Source organism: Chlorocebus sabaeus, chromosome 5, assembly GCF_047675955.1.
Source record: "Chlorocebus sabaeus isolate Y175 chromosome 5, mChlSab1.0.hap1, whole genome shotgun sequence".
In the NCBI taxonomy this organism is placed as follows: domain Eukaryota; kingdom Metazoa; phylum Chordata; class Mammalia; order Primates; family Cercopithecidae; genus Chlorocebus; species Chlorocebus sabaeus.
Window position 1 is genome coordinate 453,660 of NC_132908.1, and position 27,405 is coordinate 481,064.

General features: G+C 52.2%; 1 protein-coding gene across 2 annotated transcripts in view; it reads left to right on the plus strand.

Moving 5' to 3' along the window:
• Positions 1 to 27,405, plus strand: part of RAB11FIP3 (RAB11 family interacting protein 3) — a 97,889-nt gene that overhangs the window by 36,131 nt on the left and 34,353 nt on the right. For both annotated transcript variants that reach the window (XM_007980131.3, XM_007980139.3), the window contains exons 2-4: positions 1,437 to 1,530; positions 12,298 to 12,392; positions 23,629 to 23,840. In XM_007980131.3, coding sequence (XP_007978322.3) covers positions 1,437 to 1,530; positions 12,298 to 12,392; positions 23,629 to 23,840 — 401 coding nt within the window. The remainder of the gene's footprint in view (positions 1 to 1,436; positions 1,531 to 12,297; positions 12,393 to 23,628; positions 23,841 to 27,405) is intronic.

Below are 27,405 nucleotides of genomic sequence, written 5' to 3' on the forward strand. Positions count from 1 at the left end.
CCGGGTTTACGCCATTCTCCTGCCTCAGCTTCCTGAGTAGCTGGGACTACAGGCGCCCGCTAACTCGCCCGGCTAGTTTTTTGTATTTTTAGTAGAGACGGGGTTTCACTGTGTTAGCCAGGATGGTCTCGATCTCCTGACCTTGTGATCCGCCCGTCTCGGCCTCCCAAAGTGCTGGGATTACAGGCTTGAACCACCGCGCCCGGCCTGAAATTCTTAAAATTTTTGTGAAATCCAGTTTACACTTGGCAGAATAAACCTGCGTTCTTTCTGAAGAGTTTCATTTTATGTTATATCTGTGTATGAGTTAACCTACTTAGCATTTATGATTTTTGATATCTAGAGTCTCTTTCCCTCAGTTATTTTCTACCAAGGACTCTGCAGAGCCAGGAAGGCATTTCTGAATGGGTGGTGTGTGCTTATCTATGTTATCTTTTTTTTTTTTGAGACGGGGTCTCACTCTGTTGCCCAGGCTGGAGTGCAGTGGCCAGATCTCAGCTCATTGCAAGCTCCACCTCCCGGGTTCACGCCATTCTCCTACCTTAGCCTCCCAAATAGCTGGGACTACAGGCGCCCGCCACCACACCCAGCTAATTTTTTGTATTTTTAGTAGAGATGGGGTTTCACCGTGTTCGCCAGGATGGTCTTGATCTCCTGACCTCATGATCTGCCTGCCTCGGCCTCCCAAAGTGCTGGGATTACAGGCGTGAACTACCGCGCCCAGCTGCTTATCTATGTTATCTATGTAACTTATCTATGTTCGCCTGCTGGATCCTTGCCAGAACAATATCTAAAACTTCAGAACTGATCTCCCCACATAAGACCCTGGCTGCAGGCTTTCAGTGGCCAGGGTCCCACTCCCGTGGTTCATCACACCAGGTGCTGCTGGCAGCCCATTTACAGGGTGCTGCCTGTCCTGTGGCTGTGGCCGTCCGCAGTGGCCTGTGAAGGCTGTGCTGCCTCTTGTATGTGCGGAGTCAGACGTTGTCGCTGTCAGCACCGCCACGTTGGCGGCTTCTGTGCTTTTGGTGAAAAAGCCAAGCACGTGATACAACCTAATCCTGATTCCCTAAAGTGGCCCCCAGCCTTCCTGGCACCAGGGATTGGTTTTATAGAGGACACTTTTCCACACACGGGTCGGGGGTCGGGGTGGTGTCAGGATGAAACTGTTCAGGTCATCAGGCGTTAGATTCTCATAAGGAGCGTGCAACCTGGACCCCTTGCATGCGGAGCCCACGGGAGGCTTTGCACTCCTGTGAGATCCTGATACCCTGCCCCTGCTGATCTGACAGGAGGGGAGCTCAGGCGGTAGTGCTCCCTCACCTCCTGCTGTGCCTCCCCGTTCCCAGCAGGCCATAGGTCCAGGTCCGAGGTCCAGGGTTGGGGACCCCTGCTGTAAAGGCTTAGGGTAACCTGGTCTCATTTGGCAATTACAGGTGAAGGACTTAACTAAGTACTTGGATCCCAGTGGGCTCGGCGTGATCAGCTTTGAAGACTTCTACCAAGGGATCACAGCCATCAGAAACGGAGGTCAGTCGTCCCCGCCATGAGCTTCCACCTCCTCTCCCCTTCCTCAGCCATCCTCTCAGCCACCTGCACGTCACTGGGCTCCTCGTGCCGACTGTCATCGTTCCTTCTCCATGAAGCCCCCAACATACCCCAGGTTTCCAGGTGGTCTCCTTCCTTTCTTGTTACTTTCTCCTCACACACCCTGTCTTCCAGAATTGGCTGAGTCAACTACTTTTCCATAATGCTAGAAAGCAATTGCCCCTTTCCTCAAAGATTTCATGATGGAAATTTGAGAATTTTCAAAGTACTGAAGAATGATTCCATGGCCACCCACGTGGGTGTTCACCACCGTGCTCTGCAGGCAGCACTTTGTTGCACTCTCCCCACGTCTCTGTCCATCTCGTCTGTCCCCCAGACCCTCTCGAATGGGACGTGTTTGCAGTCAGCATGCTTCCACGCACGCCGCCCTGAAAACCGCAGCCCATACCACCGTCGTTCCCTAGAGCTCAGTGTTTGTTTCCAGTCTTCCTTTGAGTAAAAGTTTACCTGTAGTGAAATGTACAGCTCACGCCTGCTCCTCTGTGAGCTCCGACAGAGTCCCATGCCTGGCAGTGCGGAGCCTGTCACACGCATCACTGTCCCCATGTGGGTCCCGCATGCCCCTTGCCCTCAGGCAGTGCCTTCCCTCCTGCTGGCACCGTTGCTGATTTCTGTCACCGTGGATTAGTTTTGCCTATCTCCCTCTCTCTTTTTTTTTCTCTGAGACTGAGTTTCACTTTCATTGCCCAGGCTTGAGTGCAATGGCCCGATTTCAGCTCACTGCAACCTCCACCTCCCGGGTTCAAGCAGTTCTCCTGCCTGAGCTTCCCGAGTAGCTGGGATTATAGGCACCCGCCACCATGCTTGGCTAATTTTTGTATTTTTAGTAGAGACGGGGTTTCACCATGTTGGCGGGGCTGGTCTTGAACTCCTGACGTTAGGTGATCCACTCGCTTCAGCTTCCCAAAGCTGAGGTGCTGGGATTACAGGCGTGAACCACCATGCCTGGCCAGTTTCACCTGCCTTGAGGGTCGTGTGCTCTCACCTGGCTTCTTTCCCCAGCACGACGCCTTCCCCAGCACGACCCCTGCCCCAGCACGACCCCTTCCCCAGCACGATCCCTTCCCCAGCACGACCCCTTCCCCAGCACGACGCCTTCCCCAGCACGACCCCTTCCCCAGCACGACCCCTGCCCCAGCACGACCCCTTCCCCAGCACGATCCCTCCCCCAGCACGACGCCTTCCCCAGCACGACCCCTTCCCCAGCATGACCCCTTCCCCAGCACGATCCCTTCCCCAGCACGACGCCTTCCCCAGCACGATGCCTCTGAGATTCATCTGTGTGGTTTGCATGTTTCAGACTCCGTGCTGTCCATTGTGGGGGCAGCGTCCATTGTGTGCTTGTTCCGTATTTCATTTCTTCATTCTCCTGGTGATGGGCATGTTTGTGTGCAAGTCTTTGTGTAGATGCGGGTCGTCAAGTCGTTGGGGCCTGTATCTAGGAGTGGGTCATGTGCTGGGATAAAGTCAGTTCTTCACAGTGGCCGTGCCGTTTCACACTCTCACCAGACCCTATACACTGTCCGTCTTACGTCAAGTTCTGAAGCTCTGAACAGGCCTTCGTCATGTTTGGCCAGGCGGTGTAGGGGTGACGGTGGCGGGCCCCTCCCTCCTTCCTGCACGTGCAGGGTAAGTCAGACCTTGGCTGGGTCCTGCAGAGTTGGCAGGTGCAGTCAGGTTGACGGATGCCCTTGGGCCTCAACCTCAGGTCTTATCTGTCTCCTCCACAAAATTATTGCCTGACAGTGTCTCTAAGGTACTGGGTTTTATCAGATGCCAAGTCCTTTCATGGCTCTGGGGAATGTGCTGTGTGTTGTTCCCTGTATTTTTTTTTTCTTTTTGAGACGGAGTTTTGCTCTTGTTGCCCAGGCTGGAGTGCAATGGCACCATTTCATATCACTGCAACCTCCGCCTTCCAGGTTCAAGCATTTCTCCTGCCTCAGCCTCCTGAGTAGCTGGTGGGATTACAGATATGCACCACCGTGCCTGGCTAGTTTTGTACTTTTAGTAGAGACGGGGTTTCAACATGTTGGTCAGGCTGGTCTCAAACTCCTGACCTCAGGTGATTTGCCCGCCTTGGCCTCCCAAGTTGCTGGAATTACAGGCGTGAGCTACCGTGCCCAGTCTGTTCCCCGTTTGTTACTCTGTATTCCACTGTCTGTTCTTTCACCCATGAATGTGTTGTGGGACCATCGTGGCCTCTGCGCTGGGCTTGGCCCCAGGGCGTTTGTGGTGAACCAGCACCAGAGCAAGGCCAGTGGGTGGCGGCAGGAGGACAAATGGGTGAGGTGCTGCCGCTGTCAGTGTAGCAGGCTGGGGGTGAGATGGGAACTAGGCAGGCAGCCCTCGCTGAGGAGGGGTCGAGGGGAGAAAGGACACCCTGACAACCAGGTAAAGACCACCTGGCCCGGGTGAGGAAGCAGTCCTTAGGTGGGGCGAGGATGGAGAGAGACTGCAGGCTCTGGAGGCTGAGAGGAGCGTGCAGGCAAGCTCTGGGTCAAGGGGCCTGCAGAGCAATGGGCAGAGCAGGCAGCCCCAGATCCTCAGGAGGCAGCGCTGGCAGGAGAAGCGGGAGGAAGAGGACAGTCAGGAGGCCTTAGAGTCTGCAGGCTGAGCACCAGCAGGTCGAGGCTGATGGGCCGTGTCTCAGTCTAACTGATACGCTGCAACCCTTAAGTGACGTCTTGAGGATAGATGTGTACTTGATAAATTTATTCAACTTTTGTCCTTCTGCACAAAGCTTTCAGTAGCAGCTTTGTGAGAATTTTGGCTCTCGCATCCTGTGCCTTGAGGCTTGCTGCATGGTGTGCTGCAAGTCCTCCCTCCAGGCCTTCTGGAAAGTCTGGTTCTCCTCAGGCTACTCATGACATGGCAGTCGTGCCCATGACGCTTGGGATGAGTTTGTCCTCTAACTGATTCACTGGTTAGCTCAGGGGAGATTCTAGGTGTAAACTTCTTCCTCTTAGTTTGAAACATCCATTATGGGCCAGGCACAGTGGCTCATTCCTGTAATCCCAGCACTTTGGGAGGCTGAGGTGAGAGAATCAGTTGATCCCAGGAGGGTGAGACCAGCCTGGGCAACATAGCGAGACCTTGGCTGTGCAAAAAAAATAAAAAGGAGCTGAGATTGTGGCGCATGCTGTGGGCCCAGCTACCTGGGAGGTTGAGGTGGGAGCATCCTTTGTCCCCAGGAGGTGGAGGCTGCAGTGAGCTGTGTTTGTGCCACTGCACTCCATACACTCCAGCCTGGGTGACAGACCCTGTCTCAAAAAACAAAACAGAACAAAGCAAAACAAAAACTTGCCATTAATTCCAAACCGAATTTTGTGTGTAATAGAGAATGCGATCTTCATGACACTGATGCTTTGGTATTTGTTGGGCTGGCTGGGTGGTTTTTGTGCATGGGGTGGTATGCCCGAGAGGATGCTTCTTTTCTAGCCATTGGTCCCCTGAGTTCATGGAGGTGCCAGCTGGAGGCTCACATCTGGTTGGTCTCAGTCGCAGGGAGGAGAAAGGCCCCTCATGAAGCCGGTAGCTTTGTCATTTTTGTTTTGTATGGCTGTGTTTCATCTTCACTCTTAAGTCAATGATTACTGGATGCAGGCTTCTAGGTTGATGGTGAGGGAGCCTAGGGACCCCCAGAACTTGCTGTCATCAGAGAGGCCTCAGTGTTTGGGGCTGAGATGGGGGTGCATGGAGGCCAAGCACAAGACCCCAGGTGGCAGTTACCACTTCCATGAAAAACAAAAAGTGGAATAAGAGAGCCTGTACTTCTTGGTCCAGTAACAAGCCATATTTTTTTTTTTTTTTTTTTGAGACGGAGTCTTGCTCTGTCGCCAGGCTGGAGTGCAGTGGCGCAATCTCCACTCACTGCAAGCTCCGCCTCCCGGGTTCACGCCATTCTCCTGCCTCAGCCTCCCGTGTGGCTGGGACTACAGACGCCCGCCACCGCGCCCGGCTAATTTTTGTATTTTTAGTAGAGACGGGGTTTCACCGTGTTCGCCAGGATGGTCTCGATCTCCTGACCTCGTGATCCGCCCATCTCTGCCTCCCAAAGTGCTGGGATTACAGGCGTGAGCCACCGCGCCCGGCCTTTTTTTTTTTTTTTTTTTTTGAGACGGAGTTTGCTCTTTCCCCCAGGCTGGAGTGCAGTGGTGCAATCTCGGCTCACTGCAAGCTCCGCCTCCCGGGTTCACACCATTCTTCTGCCTCAGCCTCCCAAGTAGCTGGGACTACAGGCGCCCGCCACCACACCCGGCTAATTTTTTTGTATTTTTAGTAGAGACGGGATATCACCGTGTTAGCCAGGATGGTCTCGATCTCCTGACCTCATGATCCGCCCGCCTCAGCCTCCCAGAGTGCTGGGATTACAGGCTTGAGTCACTGCGCCTGGCCAACAAGCCATATTTTACACAGTCGTAATAATTAAATTGAATATTGATGTAACCGAAGATGGTGATGTAACCATTTTGGAAGATTGGAGGATGGAAAATGGGGCAAGGTGCAGTGTGGCAGGGCATCTCATGGGGACTGTTTGGAAAATACAGAGGGAAGTAGATGCGAGCTTAGAGGGGAGTGTCAATGGCCTGTCGGTAGTCACAACCTCTCAGCACTGGCTTCTTTTTCTTTTGAGATGGAGTCTTGCTCTGTCACCCAGGCTAGAGTGCAGTGGCGTGATCTCGGCTCACTGCAACTTCCGCCTCCAAGGTTCAAGCGATTCTTCTGCCTCAGCCTCCCAAGTAGCTGAGACCACAGGCTCGCGTCACTGCTCCCAGCTAATTTTTTGTGTTAGAGATGGGGTTTTGCCATGTTGGCCAGGCTGGTCTCGAACTCCTGACCTCAGGTGATGCACCCACCTCAGCCTCCCAAAGTGCTGGGATTACAGACGTGAGCCACCGCGCCCTGCCTGCATTGGTTCATTTTCTAGTGACAGGCACGTGTATGAAATCACAGGGAACAGGACTGTAACTCTATGCATTTTGTATAAAACCAGAAATTATTTGTTGTGACTGCTGGTCTTGTAATAAATGTTACAACCCATTTCCTTGGTGCCACAAAGACTCAGAGTACTCAGGGCCCTCGCCAGTCACTGGGTGCTGATCTCGGCTTGTTATAGGGTAAACTTGCTCTGCATAATGTGACTGGCGGAGCGTGTTCCTGGGCCTGTAACTGAGGGTGGCCTGCAGGCGATTTGGGCCGGAGATGTGTTCCCTCGGGGTCAGGGACACAGCCTGTCATGGAGAGTTAAGACAGCTTTTTGTAGGTTTGGGCAGGTGAGGTGCTCAGATCCCTCTGCAGAGTCAAGGCTGGGAGCAGCAGTGGCCCTGGGTACCATGGTATGGGCAGGAGGGAGCCACCTGGGTCCATGATTCTGTCCTCAGGGTGAGGAGTGGTTTGCTCCTGTGAACCATGGCTAACACGAAATGGGGCAAGCTCAGCTCTAGGGGTTCCTGGGAGGCCTTGGCTTGGAAGGTGCCCACTCTCAGCTCAGGAGTCAGGGTATCCTCCTGGCAGGCCCATGCCCTGGGGTGGGCTTTGCCCACTGAGCAGAATGAAGCCTCCAGCCTGGCTTGCTGCCCTCGGAGGAGCCTGATGCTCTGTCTGGGAAGCCTGGGGGCTGCCAGCTGTGGACTGTGGCTGCCTGTGGTTGCCAGCATCTTGGCTTAGTGACTGAAGGGGTGAGAGAGTGATGGCCCAAGGACAGCCCATCTCCAGATGTTTCTTAGTGGCTGCCCAGCCACCTGACATGCCAAGGTGGGGCCTTCCCCCAGACACTGTCCCCTTCTCTCCTTGCCTTTACCTGGGTCAATCCCACAACAGTGGGGTCACCCCTCTCTCCTTCCCAGCAGCTGACAGGTGGGCCTGGGGTACTCCTGTGGCTGTCTACTTGAGAGGGCGGTGAGCTAGACATCGTGAGCCAGCCAGGGCTCTCCTATCTCACTGCAGGAGAGCTTGAGCCAGGCTGGTGGAGGTGGCTGCAGCCGAGGGAGAGCACAGCTGGGACCTGTGAGGACCATGGGCGGGGACAAATGGGGCAGCGGTCCCATGAGTGCCGTCAAACCAGCCTGTTCCAGGCTCTGGGATATAGCACGAGACGGAAGTGCAGAATTCCTGCCCTTGGGAGCTGGCTTTCTAGTGGGAGACAGACCACAAACAGGCGGGAGCTAGGGAGGCAGAGGAGCGGGGAGGCCTCCCTGAGAACGTGCGGATGGGAATGCAGCATCCCAGCAGGGCTGCACCTGACACGTTTGGAGGCCACGGGGAGGCAGGGTCACAGGGAGGAGGTGAGAGGCAGGCCTCACAATTCTGTCTCCAGCCCCAGGCTCCTGAAGAGGCTGGTGGGACATCCCTGAGAGCTGGTGTGAGGGGTGGGACACCAAGCCGACTGCAGAGCTGACAGCAGAGTGGAGTGGGCGTCAGGGAGGAGGTGCTGGGGGGTCAGGGAGGAGGTGCTGGGGCGTCAGGGAGGAGGTGCTGGGGCGTCAGGGAGGAGGTGCTGGGGGTCAGGGAGGAGGTGCTGGGGCGTCAGGGAGGAGGTGCTGGGGGGTCAGGGAGGAGGTGCTGGGGCGTCAGGGAGGAGGTGCTGGGGCCTCAGGGAGGAGGTGCTGGGGGGTCAGGGAGGAGGTGCTGGGGGGTCAGGGAGGAGGTGCTGGGGCGTCAGGGAGGAGGTGCTGGGGCCTCAGGGAGGAGGTGCTGGGGGGTCAGGGAGGAGGTGCTGGGGCCTCAGGGAGGAGGTGCTGGGGGGTCAGGGAGGAGGTGCTGGGGCCTCAGGGAGGAGGTGCTGGGGGGTCAGGGAGGAGGTGCTGGGGGGTCAGGGAGGAGGTGCTGGGGGTCAGGGAGGAGGTGCCACCATGGCATTGGACACATGGCCTCTGGGGCTGCGGGCTCTGCTTTGCTGTTGATGTCATGATTTACGTTCCATTAGGAAGGAGAGTGAGAGTAGAATAAAACGAAATAGAATGGAATTATTTCATAGCACTTAGAGGAAAGAAAAATGTGATCACCCAAACCGCACTTCAGCCGAGGTTCACTTCAGGTGTTGTTACCTCTGTTGTGGCTACGGCAACCTGTGTTGTCTGTCAGCCCCGCTGCGTCAAGGAGTGGCCAGCAGGATGTGCTGGCCCAGTTTGCAGGGAAGCACAAGGAGGCTTTACCGTCACAGCCATAGACCTTGTTTCAGGAATAGAATGAGATAGAGAGGGAATTGTTCCAAATAGGCCATTGCTGTGTCTCACACACCCCTCATGCTCTGGAAGAATAAGAGAAACGCACACGAAAAATTCCCAGCTAATTGAAAATTGTTTTAGTTCTTATAGAGAAAACTGATATGAGAATGGTATTTAGATCCTACCAAGAATATTAAAATGCCATCTGTGTTCATATCTTCGCTCTGCCCTCTGGGGCAAGACCCTCAGATTGTTTGCCCACTGTCAGAACCTGAGCTCTCATGCACTATGTCCAAAACGCTTTGCTGTGTTTTGAAAGTTTTTAATTCTGTGTTTCAGTGTTTGGAAGTGCAGGCAAGACTGTTAGCATTTTATTTTTTATTTTATTTATTTATTTATTTATTTTTTTGAGACGGAGTCTCGCTCTGTCGCCCAGGCTGGAGTACAGTGGCGCAATCTCGGCTCACTGCAAGCTCCGCCTTCCGGGCTCACGCCATTCTCCTGCCTCAGCCTCCCAAGTAGCTGGGACTACAGGCGCCCGCCACTGCGCCCGGCTAATTTTTTTCTATGTTTTAGTAGAGACGGGGTTTCACCATGGTCTCGATCTCCTGACCTTGTGATCCGCCCGCCTCGGCCTCCCAAAGTGCTGGGATTACAGGCGTGAGCCACCGCGCCCGGCCATTTTATTTTATTTTTTGAGACGGAGTCTCGCTCTGTCGCCGAGGCTGGAGTACAGTGGCGCAATCCCAACTGACTGCAAGCTCCGCCTCCTGAGTTCATGCCATTCTCCTGCCTCAGCCTACTGAGTAGCTGGGACTACAGGTGCCCGCCACCACACCCGGCTAATTTTTTGTATTTTTTAGTAGAGACGGGGTTTCACCATGTTAGCCAGGATGGTCTCCATCTCCTGACCTCGTGATCTGCCCACCTCGGCCTCCCAAAGTGCTGGGATTACAGGCATGAGCTACCGCGCCCGGCCAACTGTTAGCATTTAAAAATGTAATTTAATTTTTTAATTTTTAATTTATTATTATTATTATTATTTTGAGACAGTCTCTCTGTAGCCCAGGCTGGAGTGCAGTGGCATGATCTTGGCTCAGTGCAACCTCCACCTCCTGGGTCCTGGTTCAAGCGATTCTCCTGCCTCAGCCTCCCAAGTAGCTGGGATTACAGACACGTGCCACCATGCCCAGCTAATTTTTATATGTTTAGTAGAGACAGGGTTTCACCATGTTGGCCACTATGGTCTTGAACTCCTGACTTCGTGATCTGCCCGCCGCAGCCTCCCAAAGTGCTGGGATTACAAACGTGAGCCACCGCACCTGCCTATTTTTTATTATTTTTAATTTATTATTTATGTGTGTATTTATGAGCCAGGGTCTCTCTTCGTCACCCAGGCTGAGTGCAGTGGCGCGATTTCAGCTCACTGCAGCTTCCACCTCCCAGGCTCAAGTGATTCTTGTGCCTCAGTCTCTCGAGTAGCTGGCACTACAGGCACTCACCACACCTGGTTAATTGTTTTAGTGGAGACGGGGTTTCACTATGTTGGCCAGGCTGGTCTGAAACTCTTGATCTCAAGTGATCTGCCCGCCTCAGCCTCCCAAAGGACTAGGATTATAGGCGTTAGCCACCGTGCCTTGCCTTATCTTTATTTTTTGTAGACACAGGATCTTTGCTATATTGCCCAGGCCAGTCTTGAACTCCTGGACTTAAGCAATCCTCTAGCGTCAGTCTTCCAAAGTGCTGGGATTACAGGTATGAGCCACCATGCCTGGTCTCCACTTTTATTTTTTCTTTGCAACAGGGTCTTGCTCTGTCACCCAGGCTGGAATGCAGTGGTGCAGTCTCGGCCAGCTGCATCCTCTGCCTGCCTGGCTCAAGCCTCCAGAGTAGCTGAGACTACAGGTGTGTGCCACCATGCCCAGCTAATTTTTTTCTTGTCTTTTTTTTTTTTTTTTTTGAGACTGTCGCCCAGGCTGGAGTGCAGAGTGGTGCGATTTCGGCTCCCTGCAACATCCGCCTCCCAGGTTCAAGTGATTCTCCTGCCTCAGTCTCCCAATTAGCTGAGATTACAGGTGTTCGCCACCATGCCCAGCTAATTTTTACTATTTTTAGTAGAGATGGGGTTTCACCATGTTGGTCAGGCTGGTCTTGAACTCCTGACCTCAAATGATCCTTCAGCCTCAGCCTGCCAAAGTGCTGGGATTACAAGTGTGAGCCACTGCACCCGACCTAATTTTTGTATTTTTTATGGAGATGGGGTTTCACCATGTTGCCCAGGCTGGTCTCAGTTGCCTGGGCTGAAGCAATCTACCTGCCTCAGCCTCCCAAAGTGCTGGGATTACAGGTATAAGCCACCGTGCCTGGCCCCAGCCTTCACTTTTAAAATAAGTGATTGACATTAGAATAGATTGTGTTAAAGGTATTGAGTAAGTAATGCTATGTTGTAAGTACCTGGTATATTTTAAGCAAGTAGTTGAATTAATAGTGAGACAGTGTGAGGACACCTAAGTGTCTTCTGTCACTCACAGGCGCTGGAAGGTGCTTTGACCTGTGAATATCACTGAGAGGCTGGAAGCCACTGCCTTTTCCTGCAGGAGGAGAGGCAGGTGCTGCGGCATGGGTTGTGTTTGCAAAGTGATGACTGTAGCTAACGTAAGAATTATAGCCTCTCATGAGAGGATAACTTTTCCTTTAAAGTTTTTCTCATAAAACACTGATTATAGAAGATACGCAAAAAAAAAAAAAAAAAGGAAGAAAAGAAAATGAACATTGCGCGTGAGCCCAGCACCCAGGAAAGGATGTTGTTTTCATATTATTTCATCATACCTACACCTTCTCATGTAAATGTTTTTAAAGGTTTAAATCTGACTGGTTTTGGGAGGCGGAGGCAGGTGGATCATGAAGTCAGGAGATCAAGACCATCCTGGCTAACACAGTGAAACCCCGTCTCTACTAAAAATACAAAAAATTAGCCGGGCGTGGCGGCGGGCGCCTGTGGTCCCGGCTACTGGGGAGGCCAAGGCAGGAGAATGGCGTGAACCCGGGAGGCAGAGCTTGCAGTGAGATTGTACCACTGCACTCCAGCCTGGGTGACAGAGTGAGACTCCGTCTCAAAAAAAAAAAAAAAAATCTGAGTGGTACCTAACACTTATTAAAGGCCATGAGCAGTTTTACAGAGCTCAACATCTTGCTCTTTCTTTCTTTTTTTTTTTTTTTTGCAGCGCTGTCTGCTTCTTTTAAGAAATAAAAAGTTTTCCTCCTACCTCCGCACCTCCTCCTCAGAATTCTTTCCAGAAGCCTTGTTCCCATGGGGAATGCATCTCTGACCCGTCCGCAAGGCTGTTTTCTCTCCCTGGATTTCTCACATTCACTCCCTTGCTTGTCTTGACCCCCGCAGGGTCCCCAACTCCCACACATCTGTCCCTGGGGGCCTCCTTCCCTAGGAGCCCTGAGGCCGCCAGGGGTCCTGTCACTGGGTGGCTGTGGGTGACCTGCTGAGCACGAGGTCTTCTCCCTGCAGATCCCGATGGCCAGTGCTACGGTGGCGTCGCTTCTGCCCAAGACGAGGAGCCCCTGGCCTGCCCGGATGAGTTCGATGACTTCGTTACCTACGAGGCAAGTGGTTTTCACCCAGGAGCTTGGGGGAAGTCTGGCATCCACCTCTTCCTTTATGCCCTGTGGCTTGTGCCTCCTGCTCCCGGGCCGTCTTCTGTAGAAGCTGGCGTGAGCCCTCCTGCCCTGTGTGCCCCGTGGGGCTGTGTGGCTGTGACAGGAGGCCCACAGTTGTCTGTCCCACACGTCCTCGCAGCCTGGGCAGGAGTCCTCCCCCAGGGCCTGTCGGCCAGCAGAGGCGGGTGGGCAGTGACGTCACGACCACCCAGTGCCAGGCTCCAGGCACAGGCGGAGCGGAGGGCTTGGGAGGATTCCTTTTGTCAACTTGCAAATGATTTTCTGTGTTTGGGGACGCCTGACTAACGCCTGCCCCTGCTTGGCTGTCCTCCACCCTGCTCCCAGATGCAGCCAGGGTTGTCACAGTGACGTGGTGTCTCCTGTCACTGTGGGTCCCTTGTTCTCAACATAGCTGGGGAGAGGGTCTTCGAGCATAGTCGTGGTGGACAGAGTGTAACCATGTCCACCAGTCTGGAGGGTGGGATTGCAGGAGAGCCATGTGGCTGCCGGCGAAAATTCATGAAGTTGAACCTGAGCCCTTGGGAACCGCGGGGAAGGTGGAGGTGGCAGCCGCCAGTCCTGGTCAGCCTGCTGCCGAGCAAGGGCACCAGAAGGGCTGAGCTGCCGGCCAGTGGGGCCTGAGCTTCTCAGGTCAGTCCTCTGTGCCCTGACTTCTCGAAAGCTGAGGCTGGCACAGGGTAGTTTTTGAGTCGCTTCTGGATGCCACTGTACAGTGGGAGCCATGGGATTGTACTCCGTTCCCTGCTCCAAGAAGCTGCCCCAGGGATTAGTCACCCTCAGGTGGGCAGCTTCACTTCTGCCCACATAGACCCCAGGGGTGGTCCTCCCTTAGAGTGGAGTCCCGGTTATTAGCTGGGCTGCAGCTTCCGGGGCCAGGGTGCCCACTGTGGGTCCCACGTTTGTCTGTGCCTTTCTGCATATGAGGCAGCGGTGAGGTGCTGGCTAAGAGGGCGTGTAGTGGGAGTTGGGCCCTCTCGTGTGGCTGCAGTGTGTGGAACATGCTGGGAGACCCCAAGACTGCAGACAGCGGCTCCTGTGCCTTGAGAAGGACCCGGCTTCTTCATGAGGAGACACCCAAGGTCCTGCAGGGAAACCCAGAGCCCTTGGTCTGCAGCGTCCAGGGAACCGTGTTCCTGGGCGTTCATGTGCCTGGGCACTCTTTCTCACTTGTGTCTGTCTTTTTATCCCCCTCTCATGTTTGTTAGGGCATTGTCAATTTTTTATGTCCTATGTATGGTGCAGTGGCTGAAGAGTGGCCTCTCAAAAGATACGTCCACCCAGAAGCTGTAGGTGTGACCTTATTTGGAAAAAGGGTCTTTGTGGAGGTAGTTCATTAAGCATCTCAAGATGACATCATGCTGGTTTGGGCCCTAAATCTGGTGACAGGTGTCCCTGGAAGACAGGGGAGAGACACACAGGGAGAAGGCAATAGGAAGACGGGGCAGAGACTGAGCCAGGGAACTCCCGGGGCTCCCAGAAGCCAGCAGAGGCAAGGATGAGAGCCTTAGGCAGGAGCCAGCCCTGCTCACACCTTAGCTTTGGACTTCCAGCCTCCAGAACTGAGAAAGGATAAACTGGTGTTTCTTCAAGCCCCGTGGTCTGTGTTAGTTTGTTACGGCAGCCCTGGGCATGGATACCTTGAGTTACATTACTCAAGGCACTGAAGGCACCAATGCATTTTATCCTTAAAGGCCTGTGTGGTCTGAAGGGCGTGGCCGAGCCTCACGCTGGTCACTTCAGAAGGATGGGAACCTGACGTGTCAGAGTGAATCTTCTCATAGTTTTAGATCCTGATTTCTTTTTTAGAATGGAAGGGCAGGTCTAGCCCCATGGGGCGGTGGTTTTTTCTAAAACAGCTCGTGCCCTCAGTCTCTCGCCTCAGCACCTGGGTGGCTTGCTGCCCACAGGAAGAAAGTTTTTTTACTTAAAAAAAATGAATATACTTCATGTTTTAGAGCAATTTTAGGTTTACAGAAAATGGAACACAGTGTAGAGCATTCCGGGACCAAACACTGATACATTATTATTTGTTTTGTTTTGTTTGAGACAATCTGCTCTGTTACCCAGGCTGGAGTGTAGTGGTACAATCTTGATCTTGGCTCACTGCAACCTCGGCCTCCTGTGCTCAAGTGTTCCTTCTTTCTCAGCCTCTCCAGTGGCTGGGACCAAACCCAGTAACCACCACGCCTGGCTAATTTTTTGTATTTCTTTTTTGTAGAGATGGGGTTTCACCATGTTGCCTAGACTGGTCTCAAACTCTTGAGTTCAAGCGATCCACCCGCCTTGGCCTCCTAAAGTGCTGGGATTACAGGCGTGAGCCGCTGCACCTGGCCTGATACATTATTATTAACTGAAGTCCATAGTTTAGGGTTCACTCTTGGTGGTGTATATTCCGTGTTTTGACAAATGTAGAATGACAGGTCCAGCATTACAGTGTCACAGAGTCGTTTCGGTGCCAGCTCATCCCCCACACCAGCCCCCACAACCACCGATCCTCAGTGTCTCCACAGCTCTGCCTTTTCCAGAACGTCACGGAGCTAGAACCATCTGGCATGCAGCCTTTTCACATGGGCTTCTTCCCCTTAGTCAATGTGCAGTTACAGTTCCTCCATGTCTTGCTTTGCTTTTTAAGGTTGGGATATAATTTTCCATAAAGTGGAATTCAATATTGTGAAACTTATGGAAAGGCTGCTCTTTTAAAAAACAGCTTGTACATCACATCATCTTTAAAAAAAAGTCTAATAAAGATATGAGTGGGGAGTATGTGAGTTCCATCCAGATACCCTATTCAGGGACCCTCCACTGGTGATCTTCAGGCAAATAAACCTTTAATTGATTGATATTCTGAATGGTTCCAGTCAGACCCATTTCTTTTTACTGGGAACTCGCACCGTGGTGGTCGGCTGAAGTGTGCAGTTAGTCATGGCCGAGCTGGTGGGTCTGTAGCTCGCAGTGTTTTCCCAAGGATCCTTGCGGCAGGCACCTTGTAACGGAAGGTTGCTGCTGTGGTGTCTGAGTAAGCGGGGAGAGTGGAAGGGGATGGACTGTGGTGCCGCTGAGTTCCTGGGCATGGTGATGTCTGAGGATCTGAGCAGGTGGAGCCCAGGGGGTGGTGCTGTTTGTCAGGGTTTCTGGAAGAGCGAAGGGAAAGTCAGGGAGTGCACATCTCCCAGAATCGTCGGGCTGTGCTCTCTCCCGTCCTCCCTCCTTCTCCCACTACCGGTGGTGTCTGCAGCAACGAGCCGCCTTAGTGAAATGACGGGGAAATGTGTCTTTTGTACAAACCATTATCAGCTTAGGAAGCCAAAAACAAAAGCCACTCTGTTTTGAGCCCTGACTAACTGTTTGTTAAACCAGCAAGGACACTTCCTGAACTTTGCCTCCCTCTCCCTGGGCAGCACCAGCAGGAGGGTTATTAGAGTGTGTCTGGGAGCAGGTTAAACTTTCTCCTAGGTGGTGGTGTGCCTCCTGGTGAGCACACAGGCTTTGCAGAAACCCCAGCATGACAAGCAAGTAGGAAGGTGACGTAGTTTGAGAAAAGCCAGTGACCCGGTTGGGACGGAGACACGATGGGGAGCCCATCTCCAACAGCATGCCCTTCCTGGAAGCTGTGTACAGAGCCAGGCCCAGCCTGTGAGGCCACCCAGGCCAGCATCTGAGGGTAAGAGGAGGCAGTAGTGTGCACTGTGCCCAGTGTTCCTATTTCTGTGATGGAGAAAGGCTCAGGGAAGAAGGAACTGTGACGGGGACGGTGTTGGCCCCACTCGAGTTATTGATGGCTCTGAAAGGGCTTTTTCTCTGCCCGCTGGTGATTTGGGTGGAGGACTTGTTAACTAGTGAATGTTTTCTAACATAGCGACGTTTTCTAACATGCACTTTGATTTTCAACTGAGTTCCTCTTAACATTGGTAATTTGTAAAAATGTTAAAAAGCTGGTAGCATAGACTCGATGGCTTCTGGGCAAGGCCAGGTCCTGGCAGGCTGGCAGATAAAATAAACTGCCGGGGCCGGTGTGAGCTGTTACTGCGTTTTATCCAGGAGGCTGGGAGTGAGCAGGCACCGTGCTCTGAGGTATGTTTTTGTCTCTGGAAAGGCAGGTGATGGCTGCCCTGGAAAACTCCATACAGGGAGGCCTTGAACCACAGAAACCAACCCGCAGGCCTCAATTTGGGAGTGAGCAGGTGCGGGCGGCTCCTGTGAGCTGAGCTCTCTGGTACCCCCAGGGCATCCAGCCAGCCAGGGGCTCTGAGTGTCAATGGTGATGGCATGGAAGTGGACGTCCACAACCCCAGAGCAAATAAAGGGGTGGGTGTAGTGACCAAAGTCGCTGAGGAGTGGAACTGTTCATCTCTGTGGGATCTACAGTGCATGGAGCCACTCTGCAATGGCAGGGAGGCCCGGCTTACTTTATTTTTTGTTTTTTATTTTTTAAATTCTTTTTTGAGATGGAGTCTCACTCTGTCACCCAGGCTGGAATGCAGTGGTACGATCTTGGCTCACTGCAACCTCCATCTCTCAGGTTCAGGCGATTCCTGTGCCTCAGCCTCCTGAGTAGCTGGGATTACAGGCACCCACCACCGCACCCAGCTAATTTTTGTATTTTTAGTAGAAACGGGGTTTCACCGTGTTGACCAGACTGGTCTTGAACTCATGGTCTCAAGTGATTCACCCACCTTGGCCTCCCAAAGTGTTGAGATTACAGACGTGAGCCACTGTGTCCGGCCCTCAGGCTTACTTTAGAAATGAGGAGGTGAGGCCGGGCGCGATGGCTCAAGCCTGTAATCCCAGCACTTTGGGAGGCCGAGACGGGCGGATCACGAGGTCAGGAGATCGAGACCATCCTGGCTAACACAGTGAAACCCCGTCTCTACTAAAAAATACAAAAAACTAGCTGGGCGCGGTGGCGGGCGCCTGTAGTCCCAGCTACTCGGGAGGCTGAGGCAGGAGAATGGCGTAAACCCGGGAGGCGGAGCTTGTAGTGAGCCGAGATCTGGCCACTGCACTCCAGCCTGGACGACAAAGCGAGACTCCGCCTCAAAAAAAAAAAAAAAAAGAAATGAGGAGGTGAAGGTGGGCCCAGAACGGAGTGTGTGAGTCCTAGGCTTGGCAGGGAGTCCGAGTTTGTGTAGCATCTGCCTCGTTATTCCTGTGTCTGTGGAGAATTATTTCCGTTCCAAACCATCCTTTCTAAGCTCTAAGGAAGTACAGGTGACTCTAAGGAGGCACTGGCTTTTCCTGCAGGGGCACCATCCTCAGCTACAGGTCTGACAGGAACTCGGTGAAATAAGTAGGCCCCACTGCCTGACCTCCCTCCCTTCCTGGGAGGACAGACGCTCTGCTCAGGGCTCCACGAGCTGTTTGAGAGAAAGTGCGGGTTTGTTCTTAGAAACGTCAAGCTTCCTGTTGGGGACTCAGGGTCCACTCTGTCTAGGGAAGGGCATCGGGCATCCGTCAGAAGTACCAGTCCGTTGGCTTTTTAAAAGCTGGTCCAAGGTCAGGTGCGGTGGCTCATGCCTGTAATCCCAGCACTTTGGGAGGCTGAGGCAGGAGAATTGCTTGAACCCGGGAGGCGGAGTTTGCAGTGAGCTGAGATTGCGCCACTGCACTCCAGCCTGGGTGACAGAGCAAGACTCTGTCTCAAAAAAAAAAAAAAAGAAAGAAATTTTAAGCTGGGCATGGTGGCTCATGCCTGTAATCCCAGCACTTTGGGAGGCCAAGGTGGGCAGATCACGAAGTCAGGAGTTCGAGACCAGGTTGACCAACATGGTGAAACCCTGTCTCTACTAAAAATACAAAAATTAGCCGGGTGTGGTGACTCCTGCCTGTAATCCCAGCTACTCAGGAGGCTGAGACAGAATTGGTTGAACCTGGGAGGTGGAGGTTGCAGTGAGCCGAAATTGCGCCACTGCACTGCACTCCAGCCTGGGTGACAGAGCAAGACTCCGTCTCAAAAAAAAAAAAAAAAATTAGGCGTTGTGGCAGGCGCCTATAATCCCTGCTACTTGGGAGGCTGAGGCAGGAGAATCAATTGGACCTGGGAGGCAGAGGTTGCAGTGAGCCAGGATCATGCTACTGCACTCCAGCCTCGGCGACAAGAGCGAGACTCTATCAAAAAAAAAAGAAAAAAGAAATTTTGGCCGGGCGCGGTGGCTCAAGCCTGTAATCCCAGCACTTTGGGAGGCCGAGATGGGCGGATCATGAGGTCAGGAGATCGAGACCATCCTGGCTAACACGGTGAAACCCCGTCTCTACTAAAAAATACAAAAAACTAGCCGGGCGAGGTGGCGGGCGCCTGTAGTCGCAGCTACTCGGGAGGCTGAGGAAGGAGAATGGCGTGAACCCGGGAGGCAGAGCTTGCAGTGAGCTGAGATCCGGCCACTGCACTCCAGCCTGGTCGACAGCGAGAGACTCCGTCTCAAAAAAAAAAAAAAAAAAAGAAATTTTAGGCTACATACTGAACCACTGAACGTGATGTTGTAATAACCACACTTTTCAGAGTCGACGGCAGGTCTTCCTGCTGCCCCTGGGGTGAGTCTTTGTCGCTGACAACTCTGGGGCAGTGTGGCCCCTGTGAGTGTGCAGTCTTGTTGGGGTAGCTGGCAGCTGCCTTCAAACCATCTCGGACCTGTGCGCTGGGCTTCGCGTCCTGCCCCGTCATGCCTTCCCCACAGACCCAGCCTCTGACAGACATCCTGGGCCTGCCTGCTTTTCTGGCCACTCCCGCCTTTTCCTGCCTGGCGTCCTGCAGGCCCAGCACAGGCCAGCCCTGTCCTGAGTGGACCCTGGGCCCTGCCTTCCTGCAGGAGCCGGAGCTGCCTGGGGACGGTGAGTAACATGAGAGCTGGAGTCTCTTACAGTGCTCTCCTGGTTCTGGATTTTACAGGGGATGCTTTTGAGGAATGACTTAGTTTTTATGAATTACTTCCTTTGATCCTAGGGGAGATTAGGTTTTCCCCTGGAAGTGTAAGTCCCATAATTGGACACCCAGAGAAGGTACACTCCACAGCACTCCCTGTTCCCTCATGGCTTTAGAAGCAGCTGGCAGGGATTTTCCACCCACCAGTGACACTTGCACCAGTGACACTTGCACCCTGTTTCTGTGCTTTGAAAAGCACCTTCCTGGGTTGTCTTTCTTGGTGCCACGAGGTGGCCACCTTGTGAGACGAGAATTTATAACCCGCGTTTGCGGCAGGGCTCCAAGTGGTTGAGTCATGTGTCTGAGGTCACATGGCTTTTCATAAAGGGGCCAAAGATGGAACTGGGGCCTCCTGCAAGCACGCCAGGCTCCTGGCAGCTCAGCCTAGCCCTTCATGTCTCTTCAGTGAGGCTCAGGTGGGTGCAGCCTGGGGTGGGACCCTCTGGTAGCCCTTGCAGGTCTTAGGACACTTTGTCTACTTTTTTTTTTTTTTTTGAGACGGAGTCTCGCTCTGTTGCCAGGCTGGAGTGCAGTGGCATGATCTTGGCTCACTGAAACCTCTGCCTCCCGGCTTCAAACGATTCTCCTGTCTCAGCCTCCTGAGTAGCTGGGACTACAGGCGCACGCCACCACACCTGGCTAATTTTTGTATTTTCAGCAGAGACAGGGTTTTACCATATTGGCCAGGCTGGTCTCGAACTCCTGACCTTGTGATCCACCTGCTTTGGCCTCCCAAAGTGTTGGGATTATAGGCATTAACCACCACACCCAGCCACTTTGTCTGCTTCTTACGATACTAGAACCAGAGTGCAAAGGGCATCTTTTTCTGCTGGGACTGCAGCTTTTCTGAGATCTTGTTTATTTGCAAATTGTTAACCTCAGAGTCTTCTGAGCATGAAATGTTGGCCACTTTTCCTAACCAGCAATTTCATTTTCATTAAGGTTGAAATTATAAATTGAAAATGTTGGCTGGGCACGGTGGGTCACGCCTGTAATCCCAGCACTTTGGGAGGCTGAGGTGGGCAGATCTCTTGAGGCCAGGAGTTCAAGACCAGCCTGGGCAACATAGCAAAACCTCATCTCTACAAAAAATACAAAAATTAGCTGGGCACAGTGGTGCATGCCTGTAATCCCAGCTACTTTGGTGACTGAGACACAAGAATCACTTGAACCTGGGAGGCAAAGGTTGCAGTGAGCTGAGATGGTGCCACTGCATTCCAGCCTGGGTGACAAAGTGATATCCTATCTCAAAAAACAAAAACAATTAGAAAAAGAAAAAAATAAAATGTTCTGTTTAATAGTTCTTTAGTTTTATGTTCATTTGTACAATTCATAAATATTTACTATCTACCTATGCCTGGTCCTATGTTAGGTGCTAGATACTTAAGGGTAAAAAACAAGTTGGGTGTGGTGGCTTATGCCTGTAATCCCAGCACTTTGGGAGGCTAAGGCAGGCAGATAGATCACTTGAGCTCAGGAGTTTGGGACTAGCTTGAGCAACGTGGCAAAACCCCATCTCTACAAAAAATACAAAAATTAGCCGGGTGTGGTGGCTCGCACCTATAGTCCCAGCTACTCAGGAGGCTGAGGCAGGAGGATTGCTTGAGCCCGGGAGTTTGAAGCTGCCGTGAGCCAAGATTGCGCTACTGCACTCCAGCCTGGGTGTCAGAGTGAGACTCTATCTCAGAAAACCAAAAACCAAGAAACAGCAGTAAAAACAATTGGTTGTGATGGCTCATGCCTGTCATCTGAGCAGCGTGGAGGATCACTTGAGGTGAGGAGTGGGAGACCAGCCTGGGCAACAGAGTGAGACTCTGATTCAAAATTAAACAAATAAACAAACAACTGAGCCAGGTGTGGTGGCACCGGTAATTCCCAGCTACAGCTAGATCCTGTCTATTTTATTAAAGTAAAAAGAAAAAAAACGACTCTGCCAGCCTCAGTAGCTCACACCTGTAGTCCTAGCACTTTGAGAGGCCAAGGCTAGTGGATCACTTGAGCACAGTTCAAGACCAGCCTGGAAAATATGGCAAAACGCCATCTCAACAAAATTTCAAAAAATTAGGCATGGTGGCTTCTGCCTGTGGTCCCAGCCACTCAGGAGGCTGAGGTGGGAGGACAGATTGAGCCCAGGAGATCAAGGCTGCAGTAAGCTGAGGTTACACTGTTGCACTCCAGCCTGGGCCACACAGAGAGACACTGTCTCAAACAACAATAAAAATTACTCAGAGTGCCTTGTTTTCTGCTCTCAGACATGTACCTATTTTTCATTTAAAAAAATGTTGAATTTGGCCGGGCACGGTGGCTCACGCCTGTAATCCCAGCACTTTGGGAGGCCGAGGCAGGTGGATCACCTGAGGTCAGGAGTTGCAGACCAGCCTGGCCAACGTGGTGAAACCCCTTCTCTACTAAAAACCCAAAAATTAGCCAGGCGTAGTGGTGCACACCTGTAATCCCAGCTACTCAGGAGCCTGAGGCAGGAGAATCTTTTCAACCTGGGAGGTGTAGGTTGCAGTGAGTGGAGATCGCGCCACTGCACTCCCGCCTGGGCAATAAGAGTGAAACTCTGTCTCAAAAAAAAAAAAAAAAAAAAGATGATTTGTGTTTTACTCATTTTATTTTCATTTTTGAAACAGAGGCTCACTCTATCGCCCAGGCTGGAGCTTAATGGCGCAATCTCGCCTCACTGCAACCTCTGCCTCCCAGGTTCAAGCCGTTCTGCTTCAGCCTCCTGAGTAGCTGGGATTACAGGCATGTGCCACCACACTTGGCTAATTACATTTTATTTATTTATTTATTTATTTATTTATTTATTTATTTATTATTTTTGAGACAGAGTCTCGCTCTATGGCCCAGGCTGGAGTACAGTGACACAATCTCGGTTCACTGCAACCTCCACCTCCTGGGTTCAAGCGATTCTCCTGCCTCAGCCTCATGAGTAGCTGGGACTGCAGGCACTTGCCACCACGCCTGGCTAGTTTTTGTATTTTTAATAGAGATGGGGTTTCATCGTTTTGGCCAGACTGGTCTCGAACTCCTGACCTTGTGATCCGTCTGCCTCAGCCTACCAAAGTGCTGGGATTACAGGTGTGAGCCACCATGCCTGCCTATATTTATTTATTTTAATGAAATGTAATTTTTTTTTTTTTTTTGAGACAGAGTTTTGCTCTTGTTGCCCAGGCTCGAGTGCAGTGGCGTGATCTCAGCTCACCACCACATCTGCCTCCCTGGTTCAAGCAATTCTCGTTCAAGCAAATACTCAGCCTCCTGAGTAGCTGGGATTACAGGCGTTCACCACCATGCCCGGCTAATTTTGTATTTTTAGTAGAGAGGGAGTTTCTCCATGCTGGTCAGGCTGGTCTTGAACTCCTGACCTCAGTTGATCCTTCTGCTTCGGCCTCCCAAAGTGCTGGGATTACAAGTGTGAGCCACTGCGGCCAGCCATTATGTTTATTTTTAATTAATTAATTTTTTTGAGATGGGTCTCTATCACTCAGGTTGGAGTATAGTGGTGTGATCACAGCTCACTGCAGCCTCGACCTTTTGGGCTGAAATGGTCCTCCTGGCTGGGCATGGTGGCTCACTCCTATAATCCTAGCGCTTTGGAAGGCTCAGGTGGGTGGATCACCTGAGGACAGGAGTTTGAGACCATCCTGGCCAACATGGTGAAACCCCATCTCTACTAAAAGTACAAAACTTAGTCAGGCATGATGGTGCATGCTTATCTTCCCAGCTACTCGGGAGGCTGAGGCAGGAGAATCACTTGAACACAGGACTCGTAGGTTGCAGTGAGCTGAGATCATGCCACTACGCTCCAGTCTGGGTGATAGAGTGAGACCCGGCCTCCAAAAAAAAAAAAAAACCCCAAAAACCAAAAAGCAAGCTCCTCCATCAGCCTCTGCAGTAGCTGGGACTCACAGGCAGGTGCCACCACACCTGGCTAATTTTTGTATTTTTGGTAGAGACGGGTTTCACTTTGTTGGCTAGGCTGGTCTTGAGCTCCTGGGTTCAAGAGATCCACCCACCGGAGCCTCCCAAAGTCCTGGGATTACAGGCGTGAGTCACTGCGCCCGGCCTGAATTGTGTTTTATAAGTAATGTCCCTGCTTAGAGACGGTTGGGACTTCCGGCGTCAGACCCCTCCCTCCACACTGCCCTCTCCAGGGCCTTGTAGCAGTGAGGTGTGGGGCGTTCGCAGTTCCCTTCCCAGCTGGTGCCCGCTGACTGCTGGCGCACTCTCTCCTAGGCCAACGAGGTGACGGACAGCGCGTACATGGGCTCCGAGAGTACCTACAGTGAGTGTGAGACCTTCACGGACGAGGACACCAGCACCCTGGTGCACCCTGAGCTGCAACCTGAAGGGGACGCAGACAGTGCCGGCGGCTCGGCAGTGCCCTCTGAGTGCCTGGACGCCATGGAGGAGCCCGACCATGGTGCCCTGCTGCTGCTCCCGGGCAGGTCTGTACCCCGCCACCAGCCTCCTGGAGAGGCCTTTGGGATGTGGCACCTGTGGAGGTGTCTGATGGGCAGACTGGGATCTTGGAGGAGTGCGTGCTAGCTAGTGTCCATTACGTGGGGGTGGGGCTTGGCCCTGCAGTAGCTCCTGACCTTCCTGGGATGAGCCCACATCGCCTTGCCCACCTTGCCTGAGCGGTCTCCCTGTTCCAGCTGACTTTCCTGTCAGAACGACTGTGGTTTCCAATGTTGCTCAACATCTTTAGCTGTAGAGAGAGAACTTATAGGAGAAGTGAATGTCTCAGCAGGGTTTTGGAACCCATTCACCTTTGCAGCACCCCTGTGGAGGCCATGTTCTCTCCCCACCTGTCCCCCACCCTCAGGATTTCTGTAGCCCCCTGTATTTCGAGCTAGTTGGGGCTGGAGTAGAGGGAAGGGCAGAGTCTGGGAGGAGGTCAGATCAGGGAGGTGTCCGGTGGCTCACGTGGACCTGAATCAGTGCTTTCGGTGTTGCCCCTGCTACTGGAAAGCCCGCTCAGCATGCTTAAGTGTAATTGTGAAGCAAAAATTAAATTCTCAGCCCCCTAGCCAACTGATGGACCCCTCTCTCAGCCTCAGACATTGCTCAGTCAACCTGAAAATCTAGTTCAGGCCATCGTTAGGGAGGTCAGGCAGGCCTCATTAGGCCCCTCCCTTTGGAATTCAGGCCCAGCTGACCAGCATTCACATTAAACAGAGACTGACAAAGGTGGACATTTTATAGCAGCCACAGCACACCACATTCCAGTCTGACTCTAGTGCAGCAGCACAAGACAGGTGGCAGGCCCTGAAAAATATCTAAGTATTTTACCCCAAAATATCTATTTATTTGACGAATTTCAGAATGGCCCTATAGGACCGTCTCTTGTGGGGAAAGTCTGCACCCTGTAGAGAATCTCCTCCCTTCCAAGGTCTTTTCCCTGATGCAGGAGGGAATTAACTCGGAGTCTGGCACCTTCTCAGGTCTGCTGCCTGCTGCCCAGAGGCCTCATCTGCTTGATAAAGCCTTGGTCTACACAGCCCCTTATCTTAAGCGGAGGCATTCCTTGCTATTGATTCCAAGTCTTTAGAGAATAACTCTTTCAAACAGTTGCCAATCAGAAGATCTTGGCATCTGCTTATGACCTGGAAGCCCTCCTGTCCCCCACTTAGAGTTGTCCCGTGTTTCCTGACTGAACCAGCATCTTGCATGTAGGGTTGATGTCTTATGTCTCCCCAAGATGTATAAACCAGGCTGTAGCCTGATCCTCTTGGACACGTGCTCTCAAGGCTTCCTAGGGCAGCATCACGGGCTGTTAGTCACTCTTATTTGGCTCAGAATAAACCTCTTCAAATATTTTACAGAGTTTAAGTCTTTTTGCCAACATAATATACCCACAAGTGCGTGCCCATGTTGTAAGTGCAGAGCCAGCAGGTTTTTCAAACTGACCATTCCCACGGCCCTTTTCTCAGGTCCTCCCAGGCCCCCGACAGCAGCCAGCTCTCCACCGGCCCCGCATCTTCCTTAAGTTCCCCACATGGTGAGGTCCTTCCTGTGCCTGGCTTCTTCCACTTGCTATTGTGCTTATGGATTTAGCCCTATTTTTTTTTTTTTTTTTTTTTTTTTGAGACGAAGTCTTGCTCTATTGCCCAGGCTGGAGTGCAGTGGTGCGATCTCAGCTCACTGCAGCCTCTGCCTTCTGAGTTCCAGCGATTCTCTTGACTCAGCCTCCTGGGTAGCTGGGATTACAGGTGCACCCTACCAGGCCTGGCTAATTTTTGTATTTTTTAGTAGAGACGGGGTTTCACCATGTTGATCAGGCTGGTCTCAAACTCCTGACCTGGTGATCCGCCCGCCTTGGCCTCCCAAAGTGTTGGGATTACAGGTGTGAGCCACTGCATCTGGCTGTATTCAGCCCTATTTTTGTGCGTCACTGTAAATTGTTTACTTTTATTATTCTATTGCAAGAACATGCTGTGACTTTACAATTTATTCTCCTGTTGACGGCAGTGGGTAGTTTACCATTTTTGGTTTTGAGGGTGAAGCTGCTCTAGGAGTTCCTTGTCCTTGGGAGCATGGTACGGCCCTGAGCAGGATGGTCATCGGGAGCACGTCCCTTCAGCCTTGGAAGTTCCTGCAGCGGCTGCAGGGTCACCTGCTTCCAGCATCTGTGGCCCCTGGGCTCCCTGACCTCAGCAGCACACGGCCATGTCTGCTCTCCTGCTCGCCTTGTGGGAGGCGTGCAGAGACGGCTTCTCACTTGCGCTTCCCGGGTGACTAATAAGGTGTGCACCTTTCATTAGGGTTGGGAGCTCCTCTGCCTGCTTGCTGATCGCAGGAGGGGTCTGCAGACTTTTTCTCTAAAAGAGTTGCAGGCCACATGGCCCCCGTGGCAACTGCTCACCTCTGCTGTTGTGCTGCAGAAGCAGCCAAAGGCACGTGGGTCAGTGAGCACGGCTGTGTTCCCATGAAACAATTTTCAGAAACGGGCCGTGGCAGGATTGGCAGGGTTGGCCTGTCCCTGGTCTGTTGGGTCGTCAGTCTTTTCTCACTGATTATAGGAGTCCTTTAGATATGAGTCCCGTATGGGGTGTGTGTATCACAGATCCTTTGTCCTCTCTCTGGGTCTCCTTTTCACCTTTTGAGGCACAGATTTTTGTTTTTATTTTTGTTTTCCAAGACAGAGTCTCGCTCTGTTGCCCAGGCTGGAGTGCAGTGGTGCCATCTTGTCCCACTGCAACCTCTGCCTCCCGGACTCAAGTAATTCTCCTGCCTCAGCCTCCCAAGTAGCTGGGATTACAGGCGCCTGCCACGATGCCTGGCTAATTTTTATAGTTTTGGTAGAGATGGGGTTTCAGCATCTTGGCCAGGCTGGTCTTGAACTCCTGACCTTGTGATCCACCCACGTTGGCCTTCCAAAGTGCTGGGATTACGGGCGTGAGCCACCGCCGTGGACCAGAACAGATGTTTTTAATTTTGCTATAGTTGAGTTAATCCATTTTTCTTTTATGTTTATTAGCACTTTTGTGTCCCACTCAATAAATCTTTGCTTACTACACAGTCACTATGATGTTTACTTATGCTTTCCTTTAAAAATGTTATTGTTTTACCTTCATATTCATATCTGTGATCGCTATATAATTTTTTTGTTATGTTTTCTTTTGAGACAGTCTTGCTGTGTCGCCCAGGCTGCAGGGCAGTGACACAATCTTGGGTCACTGCAATCTTTGCCTCCCGGATTCAAGTGATTCTCTTGCCTTAGCCTCCTGATTATTGGGACTACTGGCGCCCGCCACCATGCCTGGCTAATTTTTTTGTATTTTTGGTAGAGACAGGGTTTCGCCATATTGGCCCGGCTGACCTCAAACTGCCAGCCTCAAGTGATCCGCCCTCCTTGACCTCCCAAAGTGCTGGGATTACAGGCATTTATTTTCTCACTAGTTTTTAAGCAGTATAACTCTTGGTGGGGCGTGGTGGCTCATTCCTGTAATTCCAGCCCTTTGTGGGGCTGAGGCAGGTGGATCACAAGGTCAGGAGTTTGAGATCAGC